We start from the raw sequence: 15916 nt of genomic DNA, 5'->3' as shown, positions 1-15916 counted from the left end.
TACGTCTAGAGAACTGGAACACTAGTTTCAAAGTCCACCGCATCACAAATACTTGCAAGGATGGATTTGCCAGGAAGAACCCGCTTTTCTGACGAGGTAAGACCGTGAGGGCAACCGAGGGCATGCACAGGGCTTGTAGCCTTGCCAAAGAACCACCAAGGAAAGGGCTCCGGGACCTCCCAAAGGAAACGGCAGAGGACAGTCAACAGAATTGACAGCAAGGCTCCCTGGCCTTTAGAATTTCTAGGCCCAAGCAGCTTGCAAACAAAACCAGCAGAGGCTGGGAACACCTGGGTGGCTCAGTTGGTTAAGCATCTGACTCTTGATTTCGGCTCAGGTCGTGATCTCACTGTTCATGAGTTCGAGTCCTGCATCAGGCCTGCTTGGGATATTCTCTCACTCTCTCAAAAATTCCTCTGGGGAGGCTGGGGTAGCCTTAGTCCCTCCCATGAAGGAAAATACCCTACAGAACAAGAGAGGAGGGAGGGAGGTAGCCGGAAAATGCAGAGCTATGCAAGCCAAGCCCATCTTTGTTCAAGAAAATAGGATATAAATCTGCCCTCAAAACCTTCATCCCATTTCTAGTCTTTTTTTGCTCCCTTATGATCCTCCAGAAACAAATTCGGGAAATCAAAGCCTAGTCTGAGCCTTCCGTACCTCTAGTCAGGACAAAAGGGCTAGCATGGCTTAGCCACACTCCTGAGAGATGGAGCGTCTGGCAAGCGAGACTCAGTGGCTGGAGAGCTGGGGTCCCTGCGCCAGGACTCCCAAAATAGAAAACACGAGCCTTGCTGCTGAGAACAGTGTAATTAAAGAAGTAACGTTATTTTTAAAAATAAAAGATCTGAAGCAAACAACGTAGAGTGATAAAATTTAACAGAGTTGAATAGTGGATACACAGGTGTTTCCCCTACTTAATGTGTGATTTAAAGATTTTGTTTTAACACCATCTACGAAGAAATGAACAGACATGTCACATTCGTTGAGTCAAGTTTATTAAATTACCATGTGCTCAGCACTGTCCTAGGCAGGAACATGAGAAAAATTACAAAACAAGGTTTCAACAAGGGAAAAATATACTCTGCACTGTATTAATTTGCAATCATTTCCATGTTGCTTTCCAAAGAGTTCTTAGATTGTTTTGTAGTGTGTGGTCCCCTCTTTCTCCATGTTCCCCTAAAGCTTCTAGCTCTGTCAAACAATGTGCCACTATGACCATCCCCTGAAGAAGAGGATGGACAGGAAGAGCGGCTTCCTGCTGATGAGGCAGTTAGAGAATGGTCATGGAGTCCCATGGTAGGGAGACATGCCAAGAGGGAAACTGTCAACCCCGAGGGCTCAGGGCGCTCACAGTGATTCACACGAAGGCCAGACTTGGGGAAGCCATGGAGAGGGCCCGGAGGCCCTCACTTACCCCCTCCCCAGGGGATGTGCTTAAAGTGCTAACATAGTAAGAAAATGATGCATAGCTACATGCAGTCTTGGGTGCCCCTAGACTTCCCATCTCCCTCTTCTCCTCCTGACTTGTGCTAATAGCAGGCACTGGCACCACCGGGGGCCAGGTCAAGGGGGAAGTTTAGTGCCCAGTGAAGAAATGGGAGAAGGTCCAACGTATAATCTATGATGCCCAAGAGGAGGCACAGACAGAGAAGGGCAGAGACGTATGCGGCAAAAGGGACTGGTTTGTGCTTGGCCCTGCCCCTTGGGCCAGGGGTTGGTTCCTGTGCAAAGGGCAGTTTGGTTCCAGGTAGCTCTCCGGGTCCTAAATTTTCCCTGAGGGAACAAAGCTGCATAGCATGGGAAGGAAACTGAAGACATGCTGGGCCCTCCCTCTCCCCCACCCGGACATGCCCCCATGCCTGCCGTACAAAGCGCTAAGGGTGCTGGCGTGTGACCCAGGGCAGGCCCAGACCACACTCGGCAGGCCCATGCCACAGTAGATGCTGGATGACCTGCAAACACACCTGGGTAAGAGCTCCACCCGCCTGCGCACAAGCATCGGTGAAAGCCCCCAACCTGAGTTAGAACAAGGGGCTAAGGTCCAGCTGGTGGCTCTGCCAAGGAGATCTGTGCCCCTGAGGGCCAGATCCCAGTGAAAGGTGTCACGTGGATGACAGAGGGCACCCCAGCCAAAAGGGCGAACAAAAGTAGTAGTGGCACGACCTGGCCACAGAGCCAGGCAGAGGCTGCCTTGGAGGAGGAGGGGGGGGCCCAGGAGCCAAGAGGGCACCCCCTGCCCCCAATTTCGCCCGGCTCAGAGCCAGATCTCATCACTGCTCACACTGGACACTCGATAGATATAGCCCAGCATTGGGAGCCGGATGAAACCTGCAAGGTCAAAGATGCCGTGAGTCTCAGTAAGCATCACTGCCTGGAAGCTTGGAGACCCAGAGGCCTCTGGCATAAGCACAAGGGCTGGGGAGGAGAGGAGGGGGGCCGTGGGCCCATGCCCCTGTACCTCGGCTGGTAAGGAGGCCACCAGGCTCCGGGTCCAGCAGCTCTGGCCGGCTGCTGTTCTGAGCCATCTGCCGGTCTGCTGGTTTCTCTGTTGGGTGACAAACGGGGTGGTGCCCGCAATGAGGAGTGTGCCTGACAAGGCCTAGCCCCTCCTAGTACCAGGGTCTCTCTTTTCCTCAGAAGCACCTCTGAAGATAAAGCGGGGACAAACAAAGGGTGTACCTCTGGAATCCGGAGTGAGGTCGTTGAGCTGAAGGTTGGACGGGAGGGACATGTTCTCCCGTGGCAGGCGCACGTTGTTGAGTTTTAAGTTGTTGGAGTCACTACAGGGTGGACAGAGCCCGGGATATGCCCTGGCTCCAGCAGGCACAGATTCCTGCTCGGGGGCCCATTCCAGAACTAGAGAGACCCCGGGTTTCCAACCGTCCCCGTGCCGCATCTCAGTTCAGCTCAGCCAGCCAGCCCCAGGAAGAGTTACCTAGAGATCAGAGATGGGCGCCGGGAGGGACCTGGGGAGAAAGAAACCACACACTTTCTCAGGGTGCCCACTCACTCTGGGCTCTTCCCCGATGCCCTTTCAGACCCAGGACCCCCAGGACCCCCAGGCAAGGATCTCTCCAAAGCCCAGCCTCTGGGACAGACCGGGTTCCCAGCGCTCAGCCCCGAGTTGCATCTGCTTTTACCCACGGCCACGCTCCCGGAGACCCTTTCTGCCACTCGTCAGAGGGGACTTGCTCTGCCCCACAAGCTGCCCTTGCTGCTCCTCCTTCTCCCTGCCCCTCAGCCACCCTCTCTCTGCCCAGCCCCCTCCCCCTCCTGGCTCTGGGCCTACCTTTGGTCTTCTTCTCTTTCCTGCAGACCAGGCAGGCCACCAAGGTGCTGAACCCCGCCAGTGTGCCCAGGGCAAGCCCTCCCGCCACAACGATGCCCAGCAGCGGCACTTCCACTCGGGTGGCCAGGAGCCCTGCAAGTTGTCCTCTGGTTAGGTTCTAAGTGGGCGGGGTCCCCAACTCTGAGACGCTACAGGTGCCACTCGGTGCTCCTTGCCCAAGGTGGGCGGCACGGCTCGTTCACGAGACTCACCCGAAGGGCAACTAGTCGTCCCGTTTATGTACCGTGATCCCGCACCCACCTGAGGCTTTGCCGGGCCAGGCGCTGGCAGTGCTCACCCGGGGCCGGAAGCGAGGCGCTGGTGACACCCACGTCATTGGCGGCCACCACGGACAGGTTGTGCGCCAGGCTGCGGAGCTGCAGCTGCACTGTGTGGTTAGTGAGCCAGGGGTAGCTCTGGGCATCCAGCACCAGGAAGTCGGAGGCGTTGACAGTCACCGGCCCATCCTGGTCGATCCAGGTCACGTTGGCAGGTGGGTTGGCACGCACCAGGGCAAAAAGGACAACCAGGAGGCCTGGGCCCTGAGCTTCCTGGTACTTGGCCCCAACCTGGGCAATCTCTGGTTTAACTGGTACAAAGCAGAAACCAACATATTCTCACCACACCTCTCGTACTCCTTGCCCACTCTTCCCAAACCCAGGAGCGAGCTGGGGGCCTCGACCTCCCCTTTAAAAGGCTCTGGGAAACAGGATGGTGGGGTCTCCCTGAGAGGCAGCACGTCATAGTGACCAGCAGTAGAAACACAAGAACCAAGCTGCCTGCATTTGAATCCTGGCTCTGCTTATGAGCGGTAGGACTTAACAATCTGTGGCTCAGTTTTCTCACTTGTGAAAAACGGGGATAACAGTAACAATCACCTCATAGGATTATCCTGAGGATGATGTGAGTTCAAATCTGCAAAGTACGTTTTGTTAAATGCTCTATCAGACCACCTGCCTGGTGGCTGCTGGGGGTCCCAGGGCAGAGAACCTCTCTCCTTGCCCATCTCAGAGGCACTCACATTGCACATTGAGGATGACCGAGGCATTGGCTGACCGGCCACTACCCGGGTCCTGCAAGGAGCAGTTGAGCTCATGCTGGGCCCTCTGGGCAGTAACAGTGAAGGTGCTGGTGCCTCCAGAGAAGGCCTCACCGCCCACGCTCAGCAGTCTTGAGGTGCTGGCCTCCTGCAGTTGTCCATCCAAGTACCAGGCCAGTCGGGGGGTCCCAGGCCCCCCTGCCACCCGGCAGGTGAAGGCGTGGCGTTCGTTTTCTCGAAGTGCCCGCTCGGCCCAGGTCTGACCGTCAATTTGTGGTGCCAATTCCCCCCAACCTGGAACACAGCAGGGAGTTGTGGGGAGAGCTGGGAGAAGGTCGGTACTGGGGTACTGGCCTGTGACCAGCACGACATCCGCTTACAGAGGGGCAGAGGACCAGGGACCAGTGCACTTGGTTAGGTTCGCTCACCAGGAATTGGCTGGACCCTGGGTAGGTGGGTGAGGGGAAGCCAGCTCTGGTCCCTGTGGCCTGAAGCGGGTTCCCAAACCCAAGGTGCAGACAAAGAGGGGAAAGAGGGGGGTTGCCCCCAGAAGTGCTCGGCCAAGGGGTAAACGGGGGTGTACCTGAGCTCAGAAGGGCTGGCAGGAGCAGCAGTGTATGCGGGAGGGCAGCTGGGCCTGGGGGCAGCGCCATGGTGGCTCAGGCCTGGGCCCCAGGCTGCCGAGAGAAGGGGGCGGGCCTCGACGTTAGCCAGGTGACCGCACGCAGGCTCGGTAATTCCTCCGGGAATTTAATCTCCAGAAACAAAAATAAACCGTGCACCAACACACAAATAGAGCCTGACCCGCAGCGGCGAAGACGAGGACGACAACAGCCCAGCGCCAAGGCCAGAGCCGACCCAGGGGCTACCAACCCACCTTGCGGGCTCAGAACCCGGCGCCGCCCCCAAGGCACAATCAAGCGCCGGCTCGCGGACGCAGAAACCGCGCGCAACCGCGCATCCCGCACTGGGCGGCTCGCGCGCACGCGCACAGGCGGACACGCGGCGCAGTGCCCCTCCCCCAAGGGGACCGTCCCCCGGACCCCTCTCCCCCAGTCCCCTTTACCCTCCCTTCCGTGGCCCCACGCCCCCTTTACCACCCTCCGGGGACCAGGCGGAAGTGGGCCGGCACGGCGGGGGTCCGGGCGGCGGGGGTCGCACGACAGCTCCGCCCCGCCGCCCCAGGCGGCTCACCTGGCGCCCTCCCCACGCTCCTTCCGAGCGACTGCTCCTGTCTGCGGGGCGCTGCAGTCCGCGGCGGGGCCGGGCGGGGCCAGGCGGGGCCAATCAACGCCCGAGCACGCCCACCCGCCCCCTCCCCTTCCCGCCCCGCCCCGCCCAGCTCTCCGGACCCCGGCCGACCACGAAGAGCCCTGCCGCTGCGGGGCCGGCGGCTGGACGCAGACACGGACGCGAGTGGGAGAGAGCCGGCAGCTTTATTGGATCGTCTCAGCGGCCGTTGCGGGGCGCGCGCAGCTGCCGCATCATGTCGGCCAGCATGCGGTTGCACAGCGCGGCATAGGGGTTGAGCAGCACCAGCTGGCGCCGCGCGAACGGGCTGCCCAGCCGCGCCGCCCGCTCGAAGTCCCTGCGGGCGTCGTCGTCCCGGCCCTGCAGCCGCGCCAGGAGCCCGCGCTGCACGAAGCCCTGGCGGGCGGCGCGACCCCGGCCGCCGCTCAGCGCCACAGCGCGTTCCAGGTCCTCCAGGGCGCCTGCGGGACGGAAGGCGGTCAGAACCGAGGCCCCGGGGCAGGGCCACCCGACACCCGCCTGCCCTTGCTCCTCGTCACACGTGCACACTGGAGGAGTTGGCCACACTTGCCCCGGGCCGCACAGCCAGTTTAGTGACAGAGCTGAGACTGTGGTCCCTATCACCTTTCACCATCGAATACACCAAAACGTGAAGGGTGCTGGGACGATTTTGAATGGTCACTATGGTAATGAATCTGGCCTTGTCCAGCAGAAGCAGGCCGTTTTTTCCAGTCATAGGCTATTAAGTATCTACCACGTGCCAAGTGGCTGACTCTGAATCTCAAAGTCCAAATTTATCATGTACTGACAACCATTTCTTACAAGTATAATAAAATCCATTTCTCTTTCTTTTCCTTTTGAAGGCATTCCTCTCCCCTTATTCAGTGTGTGCTTTAAAACAACTTTTCCCTGGGGCACTTGGGTGCTTCAGCAGGTTAAGCAGCCGGTTTGGGCTCAGGTCATGATCTCATGGTTCATGAGTTCGAGCCCAAGTGGGCTCTGTGCTGTCAGCCCCGAGTGCTTGAGGTCCAACTCTCTCTCTGCCCCTCTCGCGCGCTGTCTCTCAAAAGTAAATACACAGGGGCGCCTGGGTGGCTCAGTCGGTTAAGCGGCCGACTTCGGCTCAGGTCATGATCTCGCGGTCCGTGAGTTCGAGCCCCGCGTCGGGCTCTGTACGGACAGCTCAGAGCCTGGAGCCTGCTTCAGATTCTGTGTCTCCCTCTCTCTGACCCTCCCCGTTCATGCTCTGTCTCTCTCTGTCTCAAAAATAAATAAACGTTACAAAAATTAAAAAAAAAAAAGTAAATACACGTTAAAAAACGTATGTTTAAAACGGCTTCTCCCTCACCTGTTCTCCCTGCTGACTGCCTTTCCTCATTCTTTGTCTCCATGATCTTCCTTATTTTCTATCTATTTTCATTAAAGGAGGTCTTGGAGGGGCGCCTGGGTGGCGCAGTCGGTTGAGCGTCCGACTTCAGCCAGGTCACGATCTCGCAGTCCGTGAGTTCGAGCCCCGCGTCAGGCTCTGGGCTGATGGCTCAGAGCCTGGAGCCTGTTTCCGATTCTGTGTCTCCCTCTCTCTCTGCCCCTCCCCCGTTCATGCTCTGTCTCTCTCTGTCCCAAAAATAAATAAACGTTGAAAAAAAAAATTAAAAAAAAAATAATAAAGGAGGTCTTGGAGTCAGGGCTGGCCCCGCACACTGTCATGTCTATCCTTCTCATGAAATACTCGGATTGGGCATTAAACTCTGAATTCAAACTCAGGCAGCTGTTGGTATTTTAGGGCCCAGCTGCAGTTTTTCTGGGCTCTGCCCAGGTCACTCATGCTCTCTAGTCTAAAGAGCTGTCAGGGCGCGTGAGAAGCTCCAGCATCACCCTACAGAGAGGCTGATCTCTGTCCAGCCTCTGTGTGTTTTGATCCCAGAACCCAGCAAGGGCTAGGCTGCCCAGGCCACCCAGATGGTTAAGAAGCTCTCTGATCAGGGCGCCTGGGTGGCTCAGTCAGTTAAGCATCCGACTTCGGCTCAGGTCATGATCTCACAGTTCGTGGGTTCGAGCCCTGCATCAGGCTCTGTGCTGACAGCTCGGAGCCTGGAGCCTGCTTCGGATTCTGTGTCTCCCTCTCTCTGTGCCCCATGCCCGCTCATGCTCTGTCTCTCTCTCCCTCAAGAATAAATAAAACATTAAAAAAAAAAAAAAAAAAAAAGAAGCTCTCTGATCACAGAAGCTCTCTGATCATAGCGTTTCTGGGTTTCCCTTGGAGGAGCCGGTCTGGAGGAATGGAAAGCCTTTTCCAGGCAGCATCACCTCTGTTCCTCTCTGGGCTTTTTATCTGCAGACTGTCCTCAGCTGCTTTTACAGCCCCACTCAGCCCCCTCCTGCCAAAGCCAGGCAACCAAGCCTGGAGAAGGGGTCCTTGGTTCCCCCCACTGTTCCCAGAATGTTCAAAACCCTTCAGGCTGGCTTTCCTGGCTGCAGGAGCACCTCAACCACCGTGACGGTTTTCTGTGGTTTACACCTGCAGTCTGCCCTCCGGTCTCCAGCATGGCCTTCTCTGTCCCATTGTCCCCCTTCCAGTTAGAGTTGCCCAAGGGCAGCAGGTTCAATCCTGTCACTCCCCAGTTAAAATCCTTTTAATGATTCCCCATGTGTTCAAGACACAGTCCAACCTGCCTAACGTTGCCATCAGGCCCCTGTTTACTTCTCCAGGCTCTACTCCACCCTCCCACCACTCCCCATTCCAGCCAGCCTGGAGTTCTGAAGTTCTCTGTACTTTTCCATGCCTTCTGGGTCTCTACCTGCCTGTACCTTCTCCCACTTCCTCTCCTCCATCCAGCTGCAGCCTATTCATCCTTTCAAACTCACCCCTGGCGGCGGGGGGTGGGGGGGGAGGGGTGGGGGGCAGACACTGTGCTGAACCTTCTCAGCTTGTCTCATGGTTGTGGGTCTGTCCCACCCCTCGGACCGTGAGCTTCTTGAGAAGCAGTAGCACAGGGGCATTAAGAGCACAGACCTTGGAGCCCCACCACCTGCTTCAAACCCCAATTCTGCTACAGTCTTCTTCTATAAAAGGGAGGTACCAATAGCGCACACCTTTGGGGGTTGTTGTGAAGTTACATGGAAAGTGCCGGACACCCAGCACGGAGTAGGAGTAGTTCCTATGGGTGGTCTATCTCTCCTCTTTGTCCTAGCCCACCGCTACAACAGTAGACTCTCATTAAATGTTTGTTACATAAACGAATGGAATGCGATCTCTTTGACCTTCCCAATAGCCCCCAGAGACTAGCAGGGCCCATGGGACAGCTCTTATAGGTAAGAACATAGGTTCCAGAACAGTCCCAGCCTCCAGGCCCCAGTCCCACAACCACTCCGTCTCTGGTCTGTGGACCCCAGGGTCCCTTCTGTGGAAGTTCCAGGGCATCTCCCCTCACCTGCCACATCTCCTTGGAGTCGGCGGGCCTGGGCTCGGTTGTTGTAGGCGGAGGCCCGCTCAGGCAGCAGGCTGATGGCTTGGCCAAACCTCTCCAGGGCCGTGCCGAGGTCGCCAGCCTCCGCTGCCATCACCCCTTGCAGCTCCAGGGCCTTGGATTGCTCCAACTGTGCTCGAGGGAAAGCTCCATCTGTGTCAGGAAGGGAACAGGGAAGGGACAGGTGTGCAGCTGCGAGCAAGAAGCAAAAGCCAGCTTGAGCTTTGGAAAGCCGGGACCTGAGCCGGAGGGGTTGGCTGGGACGTAGGATTGGCTCAGGGCTTGGCTGGGAACGGTGTGGAACCCTGAATGCCTGCTGAGGCTGTGCCTGTCGAGGTCAGAAACGTTGAGTAGAGCCCCTCCCCACCCCTTCCATCCTGTGGGGAGTGAAATGCCCCTGTTATGACAAAGATGTGAAAGTTTAGCACCTCCCCGCGGCCCCAGTACAGTTGAGCTTGGATTCCGGGGTGAACTAAGTGGTGAGGGAAGGTCAGAGGTGTGAGGGCTGAAGGACAAATCCTGGCTTTCTCCTTTTGGCGGAGAAACTCTTGCCGAGCCCCCAACCTGTGCACCAACGATCAGTAGACCTCTGATTCCAACCTCAACCGTCATTCAAGGGTCACGGAACAAGGGGCCTTGTGAGACTACCATCCTCTGCCACCAGAGGAACACTGCCGTCCAAAGTCGAACTCACCTTCGTCTACTTCTTCCTTCTCCACTTCGTCTCCCACGTCCAACCCAACAAGGTCTCCGAATGGGGTGTCAGGGTTGAAGATGGCCTGCAGCACTGCCTGATCATTGGGAGTCCCCATGGTGCTGGTGCCCCACTCCCAACTCCGAAGTGACTCAGGATAGAAGGGGAGGGGGGAAGGGGGCTGAGCCTTACAGCCAGCTCATCTGGAGGGCAGAGGTTCTGTTTGAGGTCCATCCCCCATGAGGAGTGTCTTGCAATCCTTGGCTGTAACGTAAACCCAACCTCATTTGGCCTGGGGTTAGCAACTCTGGCTTGGCAAAATATTTAAAAATGTTTCTTAACTCCCTACCCCAGTCCTAGGGGGAACGAACAGAGTAAATAAATCCAATTTCTGCCTTAAGGTGGAGCGAGAGGGGATGCTTCCTGAAATGCCTTCATTTTATTACATTCATAGATTGGGAGGAAGTCATTAGAAGCCCTCTTGATCGCCCCGTGGCTTTAAAAAAAAAAAAAAAAAAAAGAGGGGCTATGCAGGAGATAAAGCTCTTCCGTTGTCCTCTTTATGCCCTCGTCATACCCAGGATTAATTAGGTCCCGAACACACACCATTGATGAGGGAGGGAAGAAAACACCGTTCAGGGTCAGTGTGGGGTGGGGCCTGGTGCCCGGAGGAAGGCGAGGCAGAGAGATTCAAGGATTCCACCTTAAAAGAAAGGACTGTGGAAGGTACTTTGCAGTCAGGTCACAGGCCACTAGCTGCTCCTGTTCCTCCACCCCACCCAAAGCCAAAAGAAAGTTTGATCGTGTGCAGCAATAAACTTGACATGTTTATTAATTAAACTATCACTTAAATAAAAAAAAGTGCATAGAAAATAAACATGTTTAAAAACTCCTTTTTTTTTTTTACAACTATGTACACTTTTTACTTTTACATTCAGTCTTTCGTAGAGAGCTTTCAGCATTATTATTTTTTGAACTATTAAAGTATTTTCCTTCATCCCTGTCACAGGGAGTTAACACTGATGGACTTTAGACACATTTTTTTCCTTTTTTTTTTTTTTTTCTCTTTTTCTCTAACCAGAAGCTTGGAAGAACACAAGGAAAAAAACCAAAAGATCTGTTATACATGATAAAGTTGTCAAGAAATGTCTTATTTCTAGAAAAGAAGCTTGTCATCTGTTGAGCTTTTGAAACAATTATTCAACTACCTGTATTTACTAAAGAGACTGTTAAAAGTTCAATAAAAGAAACACCACAAATCTATTTTCTTGGTTGAAAGACAGAACTAGAGTACCTCGGAACAAGATACCAGGAAAGCACAGAACACAATTTTCCCCTAAATGCAGGTGGTAACCCCAACATTCATAACCAAAAATAGAGAAACGAGGAGTACAGGTACTGACTGGCAACATTCATGGGCAGAAAAAATCCAGGTGACACCATTTCTGCATTTCTCTCTGATCCTAGGAATGGGTCGTTCCCCGGTCCCTTTATGGTTTGGGTCTCCCCCCCGGTTTCGGAGGATCAGAGGAGCGCCAGACTGACACTTTCCTGCCACTACTATAGCAACTGTAACACAATCCTTATCTATAGTGTTAAGAGAATTAAAAGCCATGGACTGAACTAGGCTTTGTTACATGGTGCAATACTATATTAGTTCCTATATATATCATATTTATATTTATTTGAAAACCAAAACAAAAAAAGTTGCAAGTTTTCAGAGTGTGAGACTTGACTGGTATTCATGATTCGGCACAAAACCATCTGCTCGATAACCTTGTATTGCTTTAAAATGAAGGAAATGCAACATAAAATTACACCCAGCCCTTTGCAATGACCCGCTTTTCCTTTAAAAAGAAAAAAAAAAAAAAAACCAAAAAAAAAAACCAAAACCAAGAAAAACCCAAACTCGATTTCTAGTTAAAAAAAAAGAAAAATCCCAAATCAAACTTAAAAGTTAACATCTGACAAGGTTTTGACCTTTAGTATTTTCAGATATTTGATTGAACGTCAGTCCTTTAGAAAGATACATTCATTAAAAGATTTTTTTTGTTTTTTGTTTTTTGTGTTTTTTTTTTGTTTTTTATTTTGTTTTTATGTTGTTGTTGTTGTATTTTTTAAATCAAGGGAGCTGCATGGTGCTCACTGCGTTGGCCGGGGAGGGGAGGGGTGGGGTGAGGTGGGGTGGGGGGGCCGGGAGGGGGTTGACAGAGGCAAGCGGGGTGGCGGACCGTATCCCGGCAAAGGAGTCTGGTTGAAATCTTACATCTAGCTGCCAGGGCTTCCCCCTGAATTCTGGTGATTGGTCTAAAACCAGGAGGGCTGTGCTGGAGGTGGTGGACGGTAACAGAGGGAGCCAGGGGACCAAGTTCCGGCCATAGGGTCAGCGCCATGCAGCTGTTCTGGTCACACAGTTGTCACTGGCCACCAGGAAATGCAGCCACAACAGGTTCTAGCAGCAAAGCTGTAAGGGAGCTGGCTCTCTCACTGAGAACTGACCAGGCTTGCAGCTGTGTTACTCCTTAGGGATTCGGGATGCCCCTTGGGGGGTTCCTGGGAATGACTCACCACAGTTCCTCGGTCTGCACTTTTGTGCGGAGATTCCCTTGGTCACTTTCAAAACAAACTCGGGTGTTTTTGGAGACAGATAGGCCGTGTTTTGTTTTTGTTTTGCCTTCTTTCCCTCTTGTAGGGAAACCTTAGCTTATTCCCCAAGTTGCTGGCAGGTATGCTGAATTTTGGCAATGGACTCGAGGCTGAGCTAGAAGAGGAATTACTCGTTTCTATGGTTGACGGGGAGTGAAAAGGCAAGGCAAACCATCTGCAGCTGGCAAGAGAAGGAAAGATGTGGTCCCTCCTCTGGCCTCAGGGTTTGGGATTGGTAGAAAGAGAACGAGGAGGGGGCTCACAGTACAGCATGGCCTAGCAGGGCAGTGACTAGGTCTATTTAGCTGAGTCTCCCCCAACCCCTGACTGGCCTTTGGGTCTTTCTCAAGGTGAATTCACGACCCATCAGTGCATTAATCGTTTCAGTAACAAATGCAGCTTAAGGTTTTTTTTTTTTTTTTCTTAAAAAAAAAAAGAAAAAAGAAAAAAAAGGAGTAAAAGGATTTACAAAAAAACCTCACACAGTGCAATAATAAAGGAAACCAGACACTAGTGGGACCCCTAGGGCCACCGTATCTTGTTCACGGGCAAAGGAGGAAGGGAGGCGAGGTCTGGGTAGAGTGTTTTTCCCCAGTCCCCTGCTGGCACTTCTCCATGATGACAAGGAAGTCTCTGCCATCCTGGCCACAGTGCTGGGCTCCCTGCATGACAGCGAACACAGTGACAATGTTCCAGCAAAGCCACCAGACACAGTTCTTAAGGTCACGGAAGAACAGGAAGCCCAGGGTGGAAGGCACAGCAGAGCCATGAGTCCTGGGGCAGAGAACGCAGGGCTGGGTCGTATTGCTTTGCTAGACTTCCATAGGAATGGGCTTCTCGTGGGAGAAAAGGGCGCCCTGCCCTCTACTGGACCGCACTGCTCTGAAACCCAGTGGCCGACAGAGGCAGAGAAAAATCTGCTTTATCGTGAGTGGTCAGACTGTGCTTCAGTTTCAACGGGCTGCCCCGAAAGAGGGCACAGGGGGATCCGTGGGTTCTTTGCAGGTATGAGGACCTGGCGGGCAGACGGAAAGGGAACGAGGTGACCGATGAGGCAGATGGTGATGGAAAATGTCAGGTTGCCATTCAACTTGGTTGCTATCTCTGAAGTAGGGAAAGACGAGGGAAATGTAGATCACACCTCTCGCCGCTCTGAGCTGGTCCCAGAAAGGAGAGAGCGAGTGCAGGAAAGAAGGGGGGCACTGCTGTGTCAGGATACTCCCACAGCCTTTTGAGGAGCTTCAACACGGGAAGGAGGGGAGTGGCCCAATGGAGTTGGGTGACCTTCCTCTTCCATTTATTGTCAAAGAGCAAACCCAGGACACGTTTATGTCAACAGGGCACAAACAAGCTACACATTAAACAACAAAAGTACACCTTCCAGGGGGAAGTTGGGCAGGAAAAACCAGACTTTGTGTGTACAGCTGAATATTTTCTCTAACTTCATCCTATGAAAATAAAAAATTATTAAAAACCGATCTTCTTTTAAATTAGGATAATACCGCGGTTTAAAAAATAGCCTTGTCGTAAGTGCTTCTCCCTATGAAGTGCTTCTCATAGAAAAATATACAAAATATATTTACATTTATAAAACCTTAAATAGTAAACTGTAAACAGAACAGAGTAAAATCCAATGACTTAATTTAACAGGTTCAGGACACCGTCTTGGGGAAAGGAAGAGAAGAAACATTTGATGCTGTTTTGACCACATCCTAAGGAGTAATCAGGGCAGTAGTGTCATTTAATTTACTTAATCTGTGGATTTTGCGCAGGTGGCAGAGGTCCCTCGATACAAGGTGGTCTAGTCCCCAAGTTTTGGGCCTTGAAATCTGATTAGTGTTCTGCCTTCAACTGGACACCGACCGTTTAAAAATGAAGTCTTCCTATGTCTCAACAAGGGGAAAATAAAGTCACCATGTCCTAGGAAGGGGGCCCAGGGGTTTGTCCTGGTTGTGATACTCTGGTTGTTGCATGATTCAGATCCTATGTAAATAATCTTTTTCCTCTTCTAAAAAATCATGCTACATATATTTCTTTAAAACTCTCAGCGGAGCCTTATGAAAACTCCGAATTCTGTCTGGTTACGGCCAGTGGCTCCTGTCCACTTCCCCACTGGGAGTGCTTACAGGCTCAGGGATAGGTTCGTAGGCACGTACTATGCCCAACAGGGGGTGTCCTTGAGCAGGGAGTCACTCCTCTCTACCACCCAGAAAGATCGGGAAAGCGGTGGGATGAGACCGGGGAACCGAAGAAAGTGGAGTGAGGAGAAGGAATGAGAGGGAAGCCACTCCCATCGTCAAGAAAGGTCATTGGCTGAGATAAGGCTCATGGGGGGAACGCTCCCACTTAAAGCCCACAGGCTCAATGTTTGGTGATTAATTGGCACAACCCCAAGACAGCCTTTTGACACCAAAGGTGCTAAGAATCCTGTCTCCCAACCAGAAGTGAACTCTCAAGCGGGAGGGTAGGAGGGAAAACCACCAGACCTTCTCTGTTTGTTCAACAGATGGCTACAGGCTGGGCCCGGCTGGCACACTATCAGGCATCCGACCGACTCTATTATTTGGGGCCCTGCCTGACCCCTCACGTATAGTGCTTGGGAAAGGGCCAAGGCGGGGATGGCAACTTCTCTCTGAGGAGACACTCAGGCCCAATCTCCCAACGTAACTAACCCTCTACAGGCTCCTTCCAGGCAAGTCTGCTCGCGACCCCACTTCCACTCTTTAACGGCATACAATCAGAAGGGGCCCCAGAAGAAAGCCGGTCACGGAGCTTTTCTTTGAGACCTCATCTCTCTCTCCAGGACCGCGATCACATGTATAATGTGAACGTGGGACATACGTAAGGGAGCCTGGCCATCACGGAGGCCCCTCAAACCGTGCCCACTCAATCCTGGAACTCCTAGCTGCTGGCAAAGGCCTTCAGCATCGCTTTGGATGGCCCCGGGTCCTCGTACTCCACCACCGGGGGAGAGGAGCAGCCTTAGTTTAGGAACTTCCGGCATTTCTTGGCACCACAGTTACAGGGTAGCTTGTTGCTGGCATCCTCGATGGGGAACTTATAGTCGTAAGTGAGTTCCTCCCCGCGGTAGATCTTGCGCATGGCAAAGATGACAATGTGCTTCTGCCCATCGATGTTGATGACCCGAGAGTAGCAGTTGGGCTCACAGGAGTGGTTGATGAAGCGTGCAGCGTTTCCATGCATGGTGGCGTCCACCACCTCGGAGTCATCAATTCGGAACATGTAGCAACCGATGCCCTACGCGTGAAGGAGAAAGGAGACCTTGTTACTTAGCACAGCTCGGGCCGGGGACCACCTCCCAACCTTCTGCTGTGCCCGACAGCCGCTGCCGAGAAAAGTTCCTTCTAGGAAAGTGCCTCCCATCTCTCAAGATCCTTCCGTAACAACCTCCAATACTCCAGCCGCCGCACTAGAGGTTTCTTAATGTCTCCACGGGAAGGAGAAGCCTAAAACGTCGTGTCGCCGTGTGA

General features: G+C 53.3%; 3 protein-coding genes across 9 annotated transcripts in view; all 3 read right to left on the bottom strand.

The window, feature by feature from the left end:
• Positions 1 to 978: 978 nt before the first annotated feature.
• TMEM25 (transmembrane protein 25) lies at positions 979 to 5663 on the bottom strand. 7 transcript variants are annotated; one of them, XM_040483194.1, is made up of 8 exons: positions 5562 to 5663; positions 4951 to 5044; positions 4350 to 4661; positions 3627 to 3917; positions 3290 to 3421; positions 2936 to 2966; positions 2680 to 2780; positions 979 to 2545 (listed from the first exon to the last, which is right to left on the bottom strand). In XM_040483194.1, exons 2-8 carry the CDS (start codon positions 5018 to 5020, stop codon positions 2355 to 2357), a joined length of 1128 nt encoding a protein of 375 aa, XP_040339128.1. In that variant the 5' UTR covers positions 5021 to 5044; positions 5562 to 5663; the 3' UTR covers positions 979 to 2354. The 7 variants fall into 7 exon arrangements, with proteins under 7 accessions (XP_040339128.1, XP_040339127.1, XP_040339126.1 ...); XM_040483193.1 differs by having other exon boundaries at positions 4951 to 5122; positions 5562 to 5647; XM_040483192.1 differs by having other exon boundaries at positions 4951 to 5122; positions 5465 to 5566.
• Positions 5664 to 5784: 121 nt separating this feature from the next.
• TTC36 (tetratricopeptide repeat domain 36) lies at positions 5785 to 10022 on the bottom strand. The gene is made up of 3 exons (XM_040483200.1): positions 9780 to 10022; positions 9050 to 9238; positions 5785 to 6079 (listed from the first exon to the last, which is right to left on the bottom strand). The coding sequence occupies exons 1-3, from the start codon at positions 9895 to 9897 to the stop codon at positions 5817 to 5819; spliced, it is 570 nt and encodes a 189-aa protein (XP_040339134.1). The 5' UTR covers positions 9898 to 10022; the 3' UTR covers positions 5785 to 5816.
• Positions 10023 to 10585: 563 nt separating this feature from the next.
• Positions 10586 to 15916, bottom strand: part of KMT2A (lysine methyltransferase 2A) — an 85100-nt gene continuing 79769 nt past the window's right edge. Inside the window, exon 37 of the mRNA XM_040483191.1 lies at positions 10586 to 15683. Within this exon, the coding sequence (XP_040339125.1) occupies positions 15408 to 15683 (276 nt within the window). The 3' untranslated portion in view covers positions 10586 to 15407. The remainder of the gene's footprint in view (positions 15684 to 15916) is intronic.

Source organism: Herpailurus yagouaroundi, unplaced genomic scaffold, assembly GCF_014898765.1.
Source record: "Herpailurus yagouaroundi ecotype Mexico unplaced genomic scaffold, PumYag 161, whole genome shotgun sequence".
NCBI classification, from domain to species: domain Eukaryota; kingdom Metazoa; phylum Chordata; class Mammalia; order Carnivora; family Felidae; genus Herpailurus; species Herpailurus yagouaroundi.
This window is presented reverse-complemented; position numbering and strand designations above follow the sequence as displayed.

Excerpts from the sequence above, each read along its gene's own strand:
- TMEM25 (XM_040483194.1), bottom strand. The coding sequence starts at position 5,020 with ATGGCGCTGCCCCCAGGCCCAGCTGCCCTCCCGCATACACTGCTGCTC. Across the intron at positions 3,918-4,349 it reads GGTCATCCTCAATGTGCAAT|TTAAACCAGAGATTGCCCAG; the intron begins GTGAGTGCCTCT and ends GCTTTGTACCAG. Across the intron at positions 3,422-3,626 it reads CGCCTCGCTTCCGGCCCCGG|GGCTCCTGGCCACCCGAGTG; the intron begins GTGAGCACTGCC and ends GACAACTTGCAG.
- TTC36 (XM_040483200.1), bottom strand. The coding sequence starts at position 9,897 with ATGGGGACTCCCAATGATCAGGCAGTGCTGCAGGCCATCTTCAACCCT. Across the intron at positions 9,239-9,779 it reads GAAGGAAGAAGTAGACGAAG|ATGGAGCTTTCCCTCGAGCA; the intron begins GTGAGTTCGACT and ends TTCCTGACACAG. Across the intron at positions 6,080-9,049 it reads ACTCCAAGGAGATGTGGCAG|GCGCCCTGGAGGACCTGGAA; the intron begins GTGAGGGGAGAT and ends TCCGTCCCGCAG.